This window comes from Nyctibius grandis, chromosome 6 (assembly GCF_013368605.1).
Source record: "Nyctibius grandis isolate bNycGra1 chromosome 6, bNycGra1.pri, whole genome shotgun sequence".
In the NCBI taxonomy this organism is placed as follows: Eukaryota; Metazoa; Chordata; class Aves; order Nyctibiiformes; family Nyctibiidae; genus Nyctibius; species Nyctibius grandis.
Genome location: NC_090663.1, coordinates 14,073,461 through 14,090,808, shown reverse-complemented (window position 1 = coordinate 14,090,808; position 17,348 = coordinate 14,073,461). Strand labels below are relative to the sequence as shown.

At 44.9% G+C, this 17,348-nt stretch overlaps 1 protein-coding gene across 2 annotated transcripts in view; it reads right to left on the bottom strand.

The window, feature by feature from the left end:
* Positions 1-11,390: 11,390 nt before the first annotated feature.
* Positions 11,391-17,348, bottom strand: part of CRMP1 (collapsin response mediator protein 1) — a 53,251-nt gene continuing 47,293 nt past the window's right edge. For both annotated transcript variants that reach the window (XM_068402842.1, XM_068402843.1), the window contains 3 exons: positions 16,091-16,270; positions 13,098-13,263; positions 11,391-11,482 (listed from right to left, as the gene is read on the bottom strand). In XM_068402842.1, coding sequence (XP_068258943.1) covers positions 11,391-11,482; positions 13,098-13,263; positions 16,091-16,270 — 438 coding nt within the window. The remainder of the gene's footprint in view (positions 11,483-13,097; positions 13,264-16,090; positions 16,271-17,348) is intronic.

Below are 17,348 nucleotides of genomic sequence, written 5' to 3'. Positions count from 1 at the left end.
TTTTAAAATTTGTACAAAGATTTTTATAAATGTATTTCTCTGCATTTGTCTCAGATTTCAAGTTATTATTTTTAGGAAGAATGTGACAAAACCAGTTTACTGTTGTGTTTTTTGTACTTCAGTTTCTAGTCTTCTTCCTTAAGTACACTCTTTTGTTTCCAACATACTTTGTTATGCTCATTAGTTTCTTAAGGGAATTCTTCTTGTTATGCAAAGCAGCTAGTTCTTACAGAGCACCTGTATTGTGTAATAAATTGCCCCACTTAAGCAATCTTACAGCTTTCATGAAATGAAAATTTTCTGTCTTTTTAAAATGAACATACATTTTGCTGACTAAAAGGCTGTCCTTTGGGGCATGATGGAAAATATTGCAGCAGTTACGTGATTTACTTCAGATAAAAGTGACTTTGCCAGGCATGTTATGCTGGGCATAACATTTAACATTAATATTTAACATTATATGTTAAAGGACCAATTTTCACCTCAATCATTGTAAAAATGCTTTTTTTTCCCCTAAATGGTAGCACTTCAAGCGTTTGATTCTGGTATTTCAGCAGTTGGTCTCTATGGTTTCTCTGCCTTCCTGATCTTGACATTTTAATTGCTGCTTGTTGGGCTTTTTTTTTTAAACAGGTGCAGCCTGTTTACTTCTGAACATCCTAATTCTGCAGCGCGCTCTATAAGCTAGCAAGAAGGAAGCTTTTACTATTAGAGTTGATGATGTTTTAAACCATGCAGCGCAGCAGCGGCTCCGGTCACAGTTAGGATGCAACGTAATAACCCAAGCAGGGTCTCCAGTCACCCAAGTGGGGTATCTAATTACCCGAGGTGGGTCTCTCAGCACCCAAGCGGGGTCTCCCTGGATGCACTGTGACTCCTTTGGCTAGGCAGGACTGAAATGTTTTTTTCTCTCCCTTAGAAAAAGTGGAAAGGTTCTGATTATCGCAAAAGCAGAGCAGCAGTGCCCTCTCCCGGGCAGTTAGCGGGGTTTTCTTCCCCTTGCTGGTGGAAGTGACAGGCAGGGAGCACCGGGAAGGAGCCAGGGAGGGTGCCAGCTCTCAGCAGGATCCCCATGAGTCCCCACTCCCCCCGAACACAAGTACGGGCATCTGCCTGTCTGGTGCTGCGGCTGCTCCGTCTGCCCGACATCCCTGGGCTGGAGTTTCAACAAACAGGCGTTTCTTCTCCTTTCCCACAAAGTCACATTAGCTTCCTGGCAAAAGACCCCCTACTCTTGCCCCTGTTACCAACTTCTCCGTCTCCTTGAGTTATTCCATGGATTCGCTGTCCAATTTGAAGTCACGTGCAGATTTTGTGCATGTCATGGCACTTATTTAACATCGCTCCCTGTCAGTGACGCAGATATTGAACAAGGAGAAGTTTTATCAGACCAAGAAACAAGTGTAGCAAAGGCCAAGCTAAGCTCAAAACAGTTGCTCTCCAGTTAAGCACTGTTGAAATCTTGTGCTAATGGTGTTTTAACCATAGTAACAGTCAGTATCTGGATCCTGATGCTGCAGATCTCCCTCCCATCTTCTGTCATAGTCATTACAGAGTGATTTTTTTTCCTACCTCTGGCCCCTTAGTTCAGTTTAAATCCATGTGACTTCTTATTTCAAAGCCAACATAGAAAAGTACTGAGAGCGAGATTTTTTCGTGATGCTGTGAAATACTGTCCTGGTGTTGCAGGGATAAAATTTATAGAACCAATTATCTGTTACATTTTGTTTCAGTTTGTGGCCAGCTGTGGTATGGTGATCAAGGCCATTAGCAGTTAACTCCAGGGCAGCTGACCCAGGCTGGCCCACAGGTGTGTTCTATAACATTAACGTCAGGTTCACTGTAAATGGGAAAGCTGCTGGGGAAGGGGTCTTTTTCCACTGTCTTCGCCATGGTTACTCTCCCTAGAGGGACTTGCCACCACTCTATGAGCTAAGTATAATTTTGTGTCTTTTGTATTAGTGTTGATATTGGTTTTCTTATTTTATTAGATCCGTTTAAATTTCAACCCACAAGTCTCTCTCCTTTTCCCAATTCTCTTTCTCAGCTGGGGAAGGGAGATTGGGGAAGGGGAGAGGTGCCTGAGGACTGGAGGAAAGCAAATGTCACTCCAGTCTTCAAAAAGGGCAAGAAGAGGGACTCAGGTAACTATAGACTGGTCAGCCTCACCTCCATCCCCGGAAAGGTAATGGAACAACAAGGGATGGAATAGTAGGATTCTCTCTATTAATGCCTGGCTACGAGACTGGTGCTACAGGCAGGGCTTTGGGTTCTTTGATAATGGCTGGTTTTATAAGACACCAGGCGTGACCGTAATACATGGGAAAGGTTTATGTCGTAGGGGCAAAAGGGTTCTGGGACAGGAATTAGCAGGGCTCATGCAGAGAGCTTTAAACTAGATTCGAAGGGGGATGGGGTAGTAGCTGGGCTTGCACCACTGGGGCAACGCTCTAGTGTTGAGGCAGACCAGGAGGCCTCCCATCCCCCTGGGGTGAAATCGGTGTGCTCAGCTCACTCCCTGAAATGCCTGTACACCAATGCACGCAGCATGGGGAATAAACAGGAGGAGCTGGAAATCCGTGTTCGGTCAGGGGGCTATGATTTAGTGGCAATCACAGAGACTTGGTGGGATGCCTCGCATGACTGGAATGTGGTCATGGATGGCTATGTCTTGTTCAGGAAAGACAGGCCACTAAGGAGAGGTGGTGGAGTTGCTCTTTATGTGAGTGAGCAGCTAGAATGTATTGAGTTCTGTCCAGAGGCGGATCAGGAGCGAGTTGAGAGTTTGTGGGTGCGAATTAAGGGGCAGGCTGGCAGGGGTGATACTGTTGTGGGTGTCTATTACAGGCCACCGGATCAGGATGAGGAGGGTGATGAGGCCTTCTACAGGCAGCTGAGAGCAGTCTCGCAATTACAGGGCCTGGTTGTCATGGGGGATTTCAACTACCCTGATATTTGCTGGGAGGCCTACTCAGCCAGCCATCCTCAGTCCAGGAGGTTCCTCCAGCGCATTGATGATAACTTTCTGATGCAAATGGTGGATGAGCCAACTAGGAGAGGAGCGCTGCTGGATCTGATCCTCACTAACAAGGAGGGTCTGGTTGAAGAGGTGAAGGTTGAGGGCAGCCTTGGTTGTAGCGACCATGAGATGGTAGAGTTCAGGATCTCATGTGGCAGGAACAGAATAGCTAGCAGAATCACAACCCTGGACTTCAGGAGGGCCAACTTTGGCCTTTTCAAGCAATTGCTAGGGGAAATCCCATGGGACAGGGTACTAGAAGGTAAGGGGGCCCAAGATAGTTGGTTAGCATTCAAGGACTGCTTCTTCCGAGCTCAAGATCAGAGCATCCCAACAAGTAGGAAGTCAAGGAAGGGTACCAGGAAACCTGCATGGTTAAACAGGGAACTGCTGGGCAAACTCAAGTGGAAGAAGAGGGTGTACAGATCGTGGAAGGAGGGGCTGGCCACTTGGGAGGAATATAAGTCTGTTGTCAGAGGATGTAGGGAGGCAACTAGGAAAGCTAAGGCCTCCTTGGAATTAAACCTTGCAAGAGAGGTCAAGGACAACAGAAAGGGCTTCTTCAAATACATTGCAGGTAAAGCCAACACTAGAGGCAATGTAGGCCCACTGATGAATGAGGTGGGGGCCCTGGAGACAGAGGATAAAAAGAAGGCAGAGTTACTGAATGCCTTCTTTGCCTCTGTCTATACTGCTGGAGGCTGTCCTGAGGAGCCCTGGACCCCTGAGGCCCCAGAAGAAGTCAGGATAGAGGAGGAATCTGTCTTGGTAGATGAGGGCTGGGTCAGGGACCAATTAAGCAAACTGGACGTCCATAAATCCATGGGCCCTGATGGGATGCACCCGCGGGTGCTGAGGGAGCTGGCGGAAGTCATTGCTAGGCCACTCTCCATCATCTTTGCTAAGTCGTGGGCAACGGGAGAGGTGCCTGAGGACTGGAGGAAAGCGAATGTCACTCCAGTCTTCAAAAAGGGCAAGAAGGAGAACCCGGGTAACTATAGACCGGTCAGCCTCACCTCCATGCCCGGAAAGGTGATGGAACAACTTGTCCTTGGTGCTGTCTCTAGGCACATCAAGGATAGGGGGATCATTAGGGGCACTCAGCATGGCTTCACCAAGGGGAAGTCATGCTTAACCAACTTGATAGCCTTTTATGAGGACGTAACCCGGTGGATAGATGATGGTAAAGCTGTGGATGTGGTCTATCTCGATTTCAGTAAAGCGTTTGACACGGTCTCCCACAGCATCCTCACAGCTAAACTGAGGAAGTGTGGTCTGGATGATCGGGTAGTGAGGTGGATTGTGAACTGGCTGAAGGAAAGAAGCCAGAGAGTGGTGGTCAATCGGACAGAGTCCAGTTGGAGGTCTGTATCTAGTGGAGTCCCTCAAGGGTCGGTACTGGGACCAGTTCTATTCAATATATTCATTAATGACTTGGATGAGGGAATAGAGTGCACTGTCAGCAAGTTCGCTGATGACACAAAACTGGGAGGAGTGGCTGACGCACCGGAAGGCTGCGCAGCCATTCAGAGGGACCTAGACAGGCTGGAGAGTTGGGCGGGGAGAAATTTAATGAAATATAACAAGGGCAAGTGTAGAGTCCTGCATCTGGGCAAGAACAACCCCATGTACCAGTACAAGTTGGGGACAGAGCTGTTGGAGAGCAGCGTAGGGGAAAGGGACCTGGGGGTCCTAGTGGACAGCAGGATGACCATGAGCCAGCAGTGTGCCCTTGTGGCCAAGAACGCCAGTGGCATCCTGGGGTGTATTAGAAGGGGTGTGGTTAGCAGGTCAAGAGAGGTTCTCCTCCCCCTCTACTCTGCCCTGGTGAGGCCGCGTCTGGAATATCGTGTCCAGTTCTGGGCCCCTCAGTTCAAGAAGGACAGGGAACTGCTAGAGAGAGTCCAGGGCAGAGCCACGAAGATGATTAAGGGGGTGGAACATCTCCCTTATGAGGAGAGGCTGAGGGAGCTGGGTCTCTTTAGCTTAGAGAAGAGGAGACTGAGGGGTGATCTCATTAATGTTTATAAATACGTAAAGGGCAAGTGTCATGAGGATGGAGCCAGGCTCTTCTGTGACATCCCTTGACAGGACAAGGGGCAATGGGTGCAAGCTGGAACACAAGAGGTTCCACTTAAATATGAGGAAAAACTTCTTTATGGTGAGGGTGACTGAACACTGGAACAGGCTGCCCAGAGAGGTTGTGGAGTCTCCTTCTCTGGAGACATTCAAAACCCGCCTGGACGCGTTCCTGTGTGATATGGTCTAGGTAATCCTGCTCCGGCAGGGGGATTGGACTAGATGATCTTTCGAGGTCCCTTCCAATCCCTAACATTCTGTGATTCTGTGGGTGGTAGAACAACTGGTTATTGTTTAGCCCTGGTTAAACGGTGACAAATACTTTACCACCAGCCGAATAGGCACAACTCATTGCAATAGTCACATATTGGAACAGAAGTTCCAATTGCTCATCAGGAAGAAAAGATTCGCGCCATGAAATAGGTGAATTGCTGGAACAGGTATTTCAGAGAGGATGCAGAATACGCGTCCTTGGGGAGTTGCAACACTCAGATGAACAAGGTCCTGATCAGCCTAACTTTGCAGTTAGCCCTGCTTTAGGTAGGAGGCTGGACTCCAGATGATACCTCTTCCAACCTAAATCTGTCTGTGATTCTACTATTCCTTCCTACTGATCTGTTATTGAAATGTTTGGTGCATGTGTGTGCATCTCCCCCACCAAGAGCACCCTTGTACCTTCCTTGTGTTTTAAGGGATGGTAGAAATTGCTTGCGAGCCAGGGGTTGTGCCTAGAGAGTCCTTGGGAGATACACTGCTAAGCAGTTTTGCCAGCTGAGAGCAGTCTCCACCATAGTGCATGTCAGATAGGGGAAAATAGAGAAACCTAGGTGCCAATCACAGCTCAAAACACTTGCTTTACAATGTTAAATCTATAAGGCATTCTCTCTTTAGTTTATTCAGGAGAGGCTCAAAAGGAGCTTTGATCATGCTTTACAGGTATGTATCAAAAACACTTGCTGCAGAAATTTAGGGAAAAAATGACATGCTTGTTTTCTCCTTTTTTTTAACATCAAGGGTAACAGCTATTCCAACAGTTTATGATTGTTTAGCCTCATTCACAGCTTTATGACAAGGGTGTAGCTCAAACAAATTCTAGGCATGGTGTTAAGAGTTGTTGAGTGCATTGTTTTATCATGAAAGAATCAAAATAGCCAATGTCAATGGTCTTTCTGCTGTTGAAAAATGTGGAAAGCCTTGTCATGCAGAAGTCTTGCTGCAAAGTAGCCTGGACCACACTGAAGATGTGTGCAACTTAAGAGACTTGTACTTGGGACCTTCAAGCTGATGCCAGCTCCTGGGCAACATGAGCAGTTTCATTCCTGAATAAACAAGCACTCCTAAGTGTAAGTCACATGTAAAGTTCCTTTGATCCAGTCTGTGCACACCATAACCCAATACCAGGGCAAGCACCAGGTTAGCACCTTCACTCACTCCATCGTGGCATCTATGGGAGTCTTTGGGAGCCACTGACATACAGAGATCCTTACATACAACAGCTTTCTGGTTGTGTTTCTTCCATCTGAACAAATGTATCTTCCATGTGTTCTGCAGAGAGTATGAAGGGCTTAGTGTGTAGCTGCCCGGCCTGCCCCGTGCTGTCTGGGAACTGCCTCTGCACTGGGAGGGCTCCTGGTCTCAGCACCCTCGCGGCTGTGGCCACTGGTGCGCTGCAGAGCATCAGGAGAGGGGACAAGGATGTGGACCCTGCCAGGTGAAGACTGTCAGAAAGGAACATTGCAGTCACTGATGTACTTGCAGGTTGGCTTACTTTCAGTTGTGAGGAAGAAGCCACTAAGCTTAAAGCTTTTTAAAGCATGTATGACTATATATGACTATACATTTAAAGACAGCCTTGCATGTACATCTCGCTGTGCTAGAAAAATTACAGAATATGCAGTTGGCTGGAGGGTGGGGAAGCAGAGGTGACGTGCTGAGACCTAACTGCTTTACCCATATCACTGCAAATACTTCATGAGCTTTATGATACTCAAAGAAACAGTATCTCAGACTCTGCATTGTTACTGTATTATAAGACTCTTCCATACAATTTATTTTTAATTGAATACCCCTCACTATTGTCACCGAAATGTATGTGGGAGGCTTGTGCAAAGTTCACAAAAATCATGGTGGAAAACAATCCTGAAAACTGTTTGTTCAGATGACTGAGATTTAATACTGGCCAGGTCTACATGGCAAGAATTAGCTGGTGCCAAGTAGACTCGCTTGAGTCAGTGATGGCCGAGTCAAAAGGAGGCACTTACTTTGTCATTGTGCATTAAGCTGTGCATCTTCTTGCTCCAGGAAGCCATAAATGCCAGGATTTTACATGGGTTTAAAAGCATCTTGGCAAATAAATTCAGGGCAGAAAAATCCACTGACAGCTACAGAGTACAAAGATGCTGCTACTTCTGAAGAAATTACAAGGCACTGGAAATGAGCGAAACAGAGGAATATTAGCATTATATGTTCGCTCTTTTCTTCTGGCCTCCCTTAAGCTTATGTTGGCTACTGGAACCCAGAAAACGTGGTTATCTGACTTGGTCCAGTCTGCATTTTTAGTTCTTAAGGATGAAGATCAGTGTATTGCTAAGAGAAACGTTTAACGGCTGGGACAGTTACCAGTTTTGGTATGGTGGTAGCATCATGATTTAACAGGCTTTGCTGCAAACACTTAAAATTCAAACGTGTGACTGCATTGCTCTGTAGCAGACAAACTAACACAAGACAAACTGGTCCAAACTGTCACTCAGGAAACAATCCATGGATGCAGCTTTCTCTTCCACATCACTTGATTGAAAAAGTCTTCAGACTGGTCATAAGGGCTAATTTTAAGGGGTCTGCAAATGGCAACAGGGAAGAGCCAGTTTTACATCATTAGGACTATATCAGGTATTAAAAGATCATAGCCCTGCTGTAAGTTTTTAGAAGCCTGATGATTAAAAAAGAATGAAAGCTTTGCACTTTCTTCTTGTAGTTGAGGTAACAGCAGCTTCCCACCCACCAGTTCATAAATTGAACATCTCCCAGTTTGGTGCTCCTACAAGGGAGCAAACTCAAGTATAGTTTCCTATTCTGCAGATGTATTCAGGATCACCAGCTAATCCATTTTATTTACTGTTGCTGGTTTATTTTTTAAGGACAGGTTAGCGATGTAGAGGCAGGGCTATTGCTGTGAAATAGGCGTCCAGGTGGTGAGAAGCACCACTTACTTTGCTTGGTTTAAACCCACCGTGAGCATGGCATAGCATGTGCCAGCTTTCCAATAGTGGATCACAGTAACCAAGTGAACCCGTCCTTCACCTCACCTGGTGACCATGCAGTAAGGATACCTGTGCTCCAAAAAAAATTTTTGCTTAAATCACATCCAGGTAGTATTGCATGTCCAGAATGAAGAGACGCAGGCACAGGACAGGATCCGCAGGCTTCCTGCAGTCTGTCCTTCAGCAGTGGCACAGGAGCAGCAGTCAGGCTGTGGGGGCTTATGAACATCAGGGGCACACTAGCCTATTTCTCCTCAGAGAAATCTTAGTGGAGTTACATTGACCTGACAAGCAGAATCTTGTTTGCACAGAAGCACTGAACCATGAAGGGCCTCACAAACACCCACACGTGTATTTATTCACAGACACTTTACTGCGGAAAAATAAATGCATGTTAACAACAGTGGATCTTTACTAGCTTGTAGGCAAAGGGTTCTTTGGTTTAGGATGTTGTTTAGCCTGTAGGAAAAGTGGAATCTGTCAATACTAGTTACACAACAATCATTTCTGTCACCTCAAGCAAGACAAGCCTTGTAGATATAGTTTTACTCAGAGGTGAGCAACCGTTGCTACTTGCCCAAACACACACAAGAAAAATCACTAAAGAAATTGTAACCAGCAGTTCCAAAATTTTCACACTATGTCAAATTTGCTGCATAGTTTCACAAACCAGCTTTATTTCTGTTGTCAGGGTTAGATTACCAGAACTGTTGCTGGCTCTGTCAACACTCATAGCAAATGGGTTGGAATAGGACAGTGGAGATGGAGACTTGGCATTTCAGGATTGCCTTACTTGCTAGGCTGTGGGTTATTCCAGGGGAGGTTGACCTCAGGCTTCTCTGCTAGCATTATTTCATATAAAAAACCTGAACCACCAAGTGAGCAAGTTATTTTACAGAAAATACCTGAACTACCAAGTGAACAAGCAAGCCTAGGGACGAGGGCACTCTCCAGGCAATAGGAAACATGAATCTGAATCCTTAACAGAAGGGGTTGTTCATGAAAAGCTTTTCTCTTATTTTGTGAGCAATCAATTCAGTTCATTTCAGGCTGAATTGCAGTGTTTCTTCGCTGGTTCAGGTCAAAGCCAAAGGAAAAGCTGGCTATTCAGACCAGCTCTGCTGCCAGGTTTTCAGACAGAGCTGACCTAAATGGAGTTTTCCAGGGTAGCAGTTCCTTTCCCGGGCAAGCTGGAGGTGACAGCATACTGGCCTCAGAATAAGATGACAGGCTTCAGGTGGGCTACTTTCCAACTTCTATGTCCATGTCCCACATGCACCTGGCGTGCACCACCTGCCCTGTGCCAGCACAATTTATTGCTGCATGGAAAGGATGGACCAGTGCTAAGTGGTGAAGCATCCCAACTAGATAAAACCATTCCACCGGCACCACGCTGCTACAAGACTTCCTGGTGTAGCTTTGTAGCATAGACAAGGGCAAAGTGGTAGAAGGCCAAGGGGAGGTGTTTTGCTGACCTGCTTAATTTCATAGCAGCCCACCCTCCACTGTAGCCCACTCTTCCCACAACATCTGCAACACAATCAGACAAGTAACAAGTCTTCAAGTGACAGAAAAGGTTTCTTTACATAGTTTGTCAGAGAAAGCATTTCCTTCTCTCTTCTAGAGAGAGAGAATTGAAGTCCACTTTCCTCACCTTGCCTGCAGCATTTCTTGTTCATGCCATGCCTAAACACTGTCCCAGTTCAGTCATCAGAGAAAACCAGTATTAAGTCAAGCATAGCTTAGGTCAAACTGGAGCACTACATACTGGTTCTGTACTACACATAAAGATGATGGCAACCAATTACCATTTCAAGCAAATTGTATGCAGGCTTGAAGATCTTGGGAGAAAGATAATTTAGGTCTCATTTGGCCAAAACTGAGGCAGCTGCAATGTAAACGGTTAAGTATATTTCTACTGTGAGCTCTATTTAATTAAGACAAATTATGGCATGCTATAGTATGCATATGGAGACATATATACATTTAACATCCCTTGTGATCGATCGAAGGTGGTTCTTTCTTTCACATGATGTCAACCTAAAAGACACTTTCTCTTGAGTTTCTCCATTCTAAATTTTCAGTCATCGAGCAACAGCACTGGAAAGCAGAGGAAGACACTTACCCATCGATTAATTTCCTTTATTTCACAAGCTTTGAATTCAGAAATTGAACCACAACTAGTAGATCTTGATACGGTAGAGTAAGTAAAAATGCATGTGATTACAAAGGAAAAACTTTGTACAAAAAACTTTAAAAATCCGACGGCAACTTGGATTATCTGTAAGTACCAAAAATCTCATGCAGAAGGAGAGCACTACTGCCCAGGTGGAGAAATCCCAGCAGGGGTGGCAATGGCATGTATAAATTATGGCTCTGTCTAAAATGGAAACAAGAAGGACACAGACTTAGAACATAGTGAGTGAGTGGGAACAGACAGGTGCTACAGAGCCCATTTGTCATTACGTGTCCCGATGATTTTCTGTGTCTTAGAGAAGTGCTTCTTGGGTTTATAATAAATTAAAGATGAAACAGAAGCTGCCTATACTACTCTACTGCATACTCTCAAGATGGCCATATTCTTCCTTCGTTAGTGTTTTTGGTGGTTTCTCAAATACGGACATTAATCTTGGCATTGTGTCTAGTCAATTGTTGGCAACGTGTTCTACAGGGACTCACAGAATGCAACTTGCATAAATAACTCAGTAACATGCATTAACTACTCTAATACAGCGAAAGGGTGCAAAAGAACCATCATTCAGTTACGAGACAAAGCTAAAACCTGTAGTCACTAAAGGGGCAATGGAAGCACCATGCTTTAAGGTGACTATGGCATGAAAGCACAATTGTGAGGCAAGTAGTTCCAAGCAAACACACCACACTATTATCGCCTCTTCCTATACAAAAAAAAAGACATTTTTTTTATTTCCATTAGTACCAAATAAAACTGTGGGTTCGATAACACAGATATTGTAGGGAATGGACATTATTCCCATCATCTTCATCCTTGTGTTTCTGTCCATCACCGTTTTTCACCCAAGACTGGTAATATTAGAGCGACCACCAGGAGGTGCCACGATGCGGTGGCCAGTACGGCGTGGGTTATTGTCATCTATCTGAGCTCCTGCAACAACAGAAAATGAGGAAACAAAGCTATGAAAAGGAAAAAAACAGCAGCAATGAGATTTTACGTGGCTAGTTCCAGCTATGCTTCCCTCACATCACCATCAGCTGGTTTCTCTGGAGCCAGACCCCTGACTGAAGGGCTAAACAGACCTTCAAGGCACATTTCTGTGCCTAGCTCCAGCTGTCGTCAGTGAGAAGTGTAGGATTAAATGTTTGACGTCAGACTGATGCTCACCCTACATGGGGAATTGTTTTCCACTGACTTGAAGAACAGCCCATGCAGCGATGGCAGCCTACAGCCTGGGTTCCCCTTGTAAGATCAGACCCTGATAGAAAATATTGCTAGTATAACTAAAAGGAAAAAAAATATGTATGTGCAGAGTGGATTTTTCAAACCTGTCTCATTGATTTAGAATACCTGTCCCCACCAAGTCCATGGGTTAACAGTACAGTAAATCTGATGCTAGTGACCATAAATCCATGTGGAAAGTAGCATTCACAGAATCACAGAATGTTAGGGATTGGAAGGGACCTCGAAAGATCATCTAGTCCAATCCCCCTGCCGGAACAGGATTGCCTAGACCATATCACACAGGAACGCGTCCAGGCGGGTTTTGAATGTCTCCAGAGAAGGAGACTCCACAACCTCTCTGGGCAGCCTGTTCCAGTGTTCAGTTACCCTCACCGTAAAGAAGTTTTTCCTCATATTTATGTGGAACCTCTTGTGTTCCAGCTTGCACCCATTGCCCCTAGTCCTGTCAAGGGATGTCACTGAGAAGAGCCTGGCTCCATCCTCATGACACTTGCCCTTTACATATTTATAAACATTAATGAGGTCACCCCTCAGTCTCCTCTTCTCCAAGCTAAAGAGACCCAGCTCCCTCAGCCTCTCCCCACAAGGGAGATGTTCCACCCCCTTAATCATCTTCGTGGCTCTGCCCTGGACTCTCTCTAGCAGTTCCCTGTCCTTCTTGAACCGAGGGGCCCAGAACTGGACACAATACTCCAGATGCGGCCTCACCAGGGCAGAGTAGAGGGGGACGAGAACCTCTCTTGACCTGCTAACCACACCCCTTCTAATACACCCCAGGATGCCATTGGCCTTCTTGGCCACAAGGGCACACTGCTGGCTCATGGTCATCCTGCTGTCCACTAGGACCCCCAGGTCCCTTTCCCCTACGCTGCTCTCCAACAGGTCTGTCCCCAACTTGTACTGGTACATGGGGTTGTTCTTGCCCAGATGCAGGACTCTACACTTGCCCTTGTTATATTTCATTAAATTTCTCCCCGCCCAACTCTCCAGCCTGTCCAGGTCTCTCTGAATGGCTGCACAGCCTTCCGGTGTGTCAGCCACTCCTCCCAGTTTTGTGTCATCAGCGAACTTGCTGACAGTGCACTCTATTCCCTCATCCAAGTCATTAATGAATATATTGAATAGTACTGGTCCCAGTACAGACCCTTGAGGGACTCCGCTGGACACAGGCCTCCAACTGTACTCTGTCCCATTGACCACCCCTTCATATTTGGTTAAACAGGTAATTGTAATTGAAATTTATCACCAATAATCCATACTCAAGGCTATAAAACATTGCTGATGAGTCAGTCTGACTTACCTGATAAGCTAAAATTGGACTGATGGAGGTTTCTGATTGGTGGGGGCTGGTTTTTGGCAGGGGAAGATTTAGTTGAGGGTGCAGGAGTTGCATATTTTGGCGTAGCTGGGATTTCATACACAGGCCCATCATACATTCCTCTGGAGACTCCTTGCAGTCCTCCCACCTACATCAAGAGGAGAATGAAAACCCAGACACTGAACGCTCTGAGAACGGTCCCTAATGATACTCCTCCCTACATGCAGAGACCGCTGAGCACAGAGCTATATTCTGCATTAGCTGAAGTAAAAACACATCTGTATTCTCAAAGCTACAGTCTGCTTTATCTGTAAAGGAAATTATAAAGTCTCCTCCCTCCATTTTTATATACATATAAATTTTAAGAGGGAGATCCGTATTAGGCATCCTTTGCAGTCAATGGGGAAAAATGGGATTCAAAAGAACAGATCATAGAATCATAGAATGGTTTGGGTTGGAAGGGACCTTAAAGATCATTTAGTTCCAACCCCCCTGCCACAGGTAGGGACACCTTCCACTAGACCAGGTTGCTCAACACTGCCAGGGAGGGGGCATCCACAACTTCTCTGGGCAACTTGTGCCAGTGTCCCACCACCCTCACAGTAAGATCTAACCTAAGATCTTTATTTTAAGTAGTATCAGTCACCATCACCTCGTCTCTCTCCATTCAGAGGCTGTTCAGCAGGGTTGGTTCAGCTGCTGAATCCCACTCTGGTTGTTGCAAGACTGATACCCACTATACCGATTATAGCAATTTCACTCCTAACTGTATTCTCTCTGCTCCTCCCCTTCAAACGTATCATCTTCATTAGAACTCATTGAAAAGTGGTGGCAATTTTAAAATTAAAATTTCAAAATCCTCCACTTCTTGTCATGAATTAGAAAAGCAGTTGTACACTAGACTGTGGCATGGCACCTATCTTTCATTGTTTGTCAATAGAGTGTCTGTCATTTGAGCTCTGATTTCAGTTTGAGATCTCTAGATTTTATCCCTGTACAGTTCCTACAAGGAATATGAGAAAAGACAATCCTAACAGCCTCACTGGTCTTAAAATCCCAGGAATCTAGGAAATAATGTTTTTTAAAAACTTCCAGTTTTCAGGAGGAGCCTGAAGACGTTGAATCGCAGAATCCAAAGCTCATCAAAAAGATCAGAAATCTTTGGCTTACAAGATTATTGTTTCAGAGCCATTTCCCTAACAGGTTAACAGTGAAATTAAAATACCATATAGGAAGGACACTATTCACAGGGGTTTGATCCAGCTCTTGCAGAAATCAATGCCTTTTCCTTGCTTTTGGTGACAGGGACATCAGGCTCAGAAGAGCCACTGTCTCGCAGGCTGAACCAAAATGAATGCCCAGAAGGGAGCAGCTGCCGATCACAGCAATGAAACATCTCACAGGGATCCACAAAGGCAGGAATTTACACTGCTGTCCCTGCGCCAGGGACCAACATAAACCGCTATCCTGTGCCAGTTACAGCTCTGCAGCCCCTTGCTTGACATGCTTTTTCTATATTCCTTTGCCGTGCACTGATATATTCAAATGGTGGCTGCTATGACCATCACTGGGTTTTTCTAAATATTTCCAATTGATAAAATTCGGTAGTGGGAAAAGAAATATGAGCATGAATCTGCTCTCCCTTCCTCTCGGCAGGCAGCAGAGGGAGCTGCAAGAGCAAAAATATCAGTCCTTTTCTTAGTCATTTTGCAGACCTAAGTTATCTACAGGTTAAGTATTTCGTAAGTATCTAAAACCAAACATTCCAGGCCCACTTGCAAGATGCAGTTTACTTGGCCCAGTTACTTTTGTGCAAACTCCTGGCAGAAGACACCACTCTCTGATACTTGTTTTTGAAGTGTTGTTTTCACTATATAAATGATATTTTTATAATTAAAATATAATTAATATATTTTAATTTTATATTCATATATTAATATAATCATTAGATCATCATAATCTACTTTACATAGCACTCCCATGTGCTAAACTCTTGTGAGGCAAGTGTGAAGAGAAGGCCCACATCATCTAAGTGGATAATGTAAAAAAAGTGTAATACTGATTGGTATTTTGCAAAACTTCTGCAGATGCATTTGATTTTTACAGTGCCTTTTCTCGTTAGAAAAGCAGACCTTTTGTATCCCACAGCTTGACAGAATTTGTATAACAAATGATGAAAGATAAAACCTATGAACCTGCTCATAGACTTAATTTCAGCTGTCATCCCCACAGGCTATGATATATGCCTGGTTGAAGAAAATATGAGGTTTAGTCAATTTGTCTTGTTACTTGTCCTCACACAGTGAATTTCTTGCTCAGTAGCAAAAAGCAATTTCCAAATAATGCCGAACTAGTGCCAAGCCAATTGGTTTTCAACAGAGGAGCACTGATAAAATTCAAAACCAGAAGTGACCCCATCTTAATCTTGGTCATTTCCCGAGCTTTTTATTAAACACGAGAGGAAAGTTTTCTGAGCTGTGAATGCTGCTAATATTCAGCTCAGCAAATGCATCAACAACGCCTCAGAGATGCCAAATACAGTGAGTATCTCTGGCTTGCATGCTTTTCTTCTCTGCAGTGTGGCTGTTCAGTATGCAAAGCTCAGTAACAATTTAAAATTCTGGTTTTCTTCTGGCTAACCCTCCTCTCAAAGAAGCTTTGTCTTTTTCCTGAATTTTAACTAAAAGTAAATTCTATGACTATTCCACCTCCTTTCAAAAGACTGCACAGCTGGGCATAAGACAATTATGAGCAACTGGCAATTATATGCTCTACCCACTGAAGCTCATGGTTTTAATTAAGTTAAATCAGTTCATACTTGCAGAGGAACCAGATTTTTGGTCACGTTTTGAACAAGTCATGTATAGTCCATCTAATATGGACTCATCTTAGCACAATAATAATAAAAAAAGATGTGCTACTGTAGTTCCAAGAGTATACGGCTACAAAGAAGATTCAATAATATCTGACGTCACCTTATTCCTGATTTTGATGCGCTGGTAAAGGTATTCAGGGAAAGGTTTGCGAGGGATGAAGCGGCCCATTCCTTTATTTACGTGCAGATTTCCATCTTCAAACACAATCTTCCCTTGGCTTATGACCACAAGTGGGGCACCATGGCACTCCATTCCTTCAAAGATGTTGTACTCAATGGCCTGAGGATCAACCAACATATTCACTGCAAGTTCAGTACAAGATCTCTTTCAGTTAGTAATTTATAGTCTGTATTTAAGTCATATTTTTAGACAACTGCCATTACAAGATGTATAAAATTGTTTTGTCCGAAAGAAAAGCAATGCATTATGATATGAAAAGATTTAAAAGAATCTCTCTGATCAGACTTTCCTGGATCAGACTTTTCCTTTCACAGAATCACAGAATCACAGAATGTTAGGGATTGGAAGGGACCTCGAAAGATCATCTAGTCCAATCCCCCTGCCGGAGCAGGATTACCTAGACCATATCACACAGGAACGCGTCCAGGCGGGTTCTGAATGTCTCCAGAGAAGGAGACTCCACAACCTCTCTGGGCAGCCTGTTCCAGTGTTCGGTCACCCTCACTGTAAAGAAGTTTTTCCTCATATTTATGTGGAACCTCTTGTGTTCCAGCTTGCACCCATTGCCCCTAGTCCTGTCAAGGGATGTCACTGAGAAGAGCCTGGCTCCATCCTCATGACACTTGCCCTTTACATATTTATAAACATTAATGAGGTCACCCCTCAGTCTCCTCTTCTCTAAGGTAAAGAGACACAGCTCCCTCAGCCTCTCCTCATAAGGGAGATGTTCCACCCCCTTAATCATCTTCATGGCTCTGCCCTAGACTCTCTCTAGCAGTTCCCTGTCCTTCTTGAACTGAGGGGCCCAGAACTGGACACAATTGCCCTGGTGAGGCCTCACCAGGGCAGAGTAGAGGGGGAGGAGAACCTCTCTCGACCTGCTGACCACACGCCTTCTAATACACCCCAGGATGCCATTGGCCTTCTTGGCCACAAGGGCACATTGCTGGCTCATGGTCATCCTGCTGTCCACTAGGACCCCCAGGTCCCTTTCCCCTACGCTGCTCTCCAACAGGTCTGCCCCCAACTTGTACTGGTACATGGGGTTGTTCTTGCCCAGATGCAGGACTCTACACTTGCCCTTGTTATATTTCATTAAATTTCTCCCCGCCCAACTCTCCAGCCTGTCTAGGTCCCTCTGAATGGCTGCGCAGCCTTCCCGTGTGTCAGCCACTCC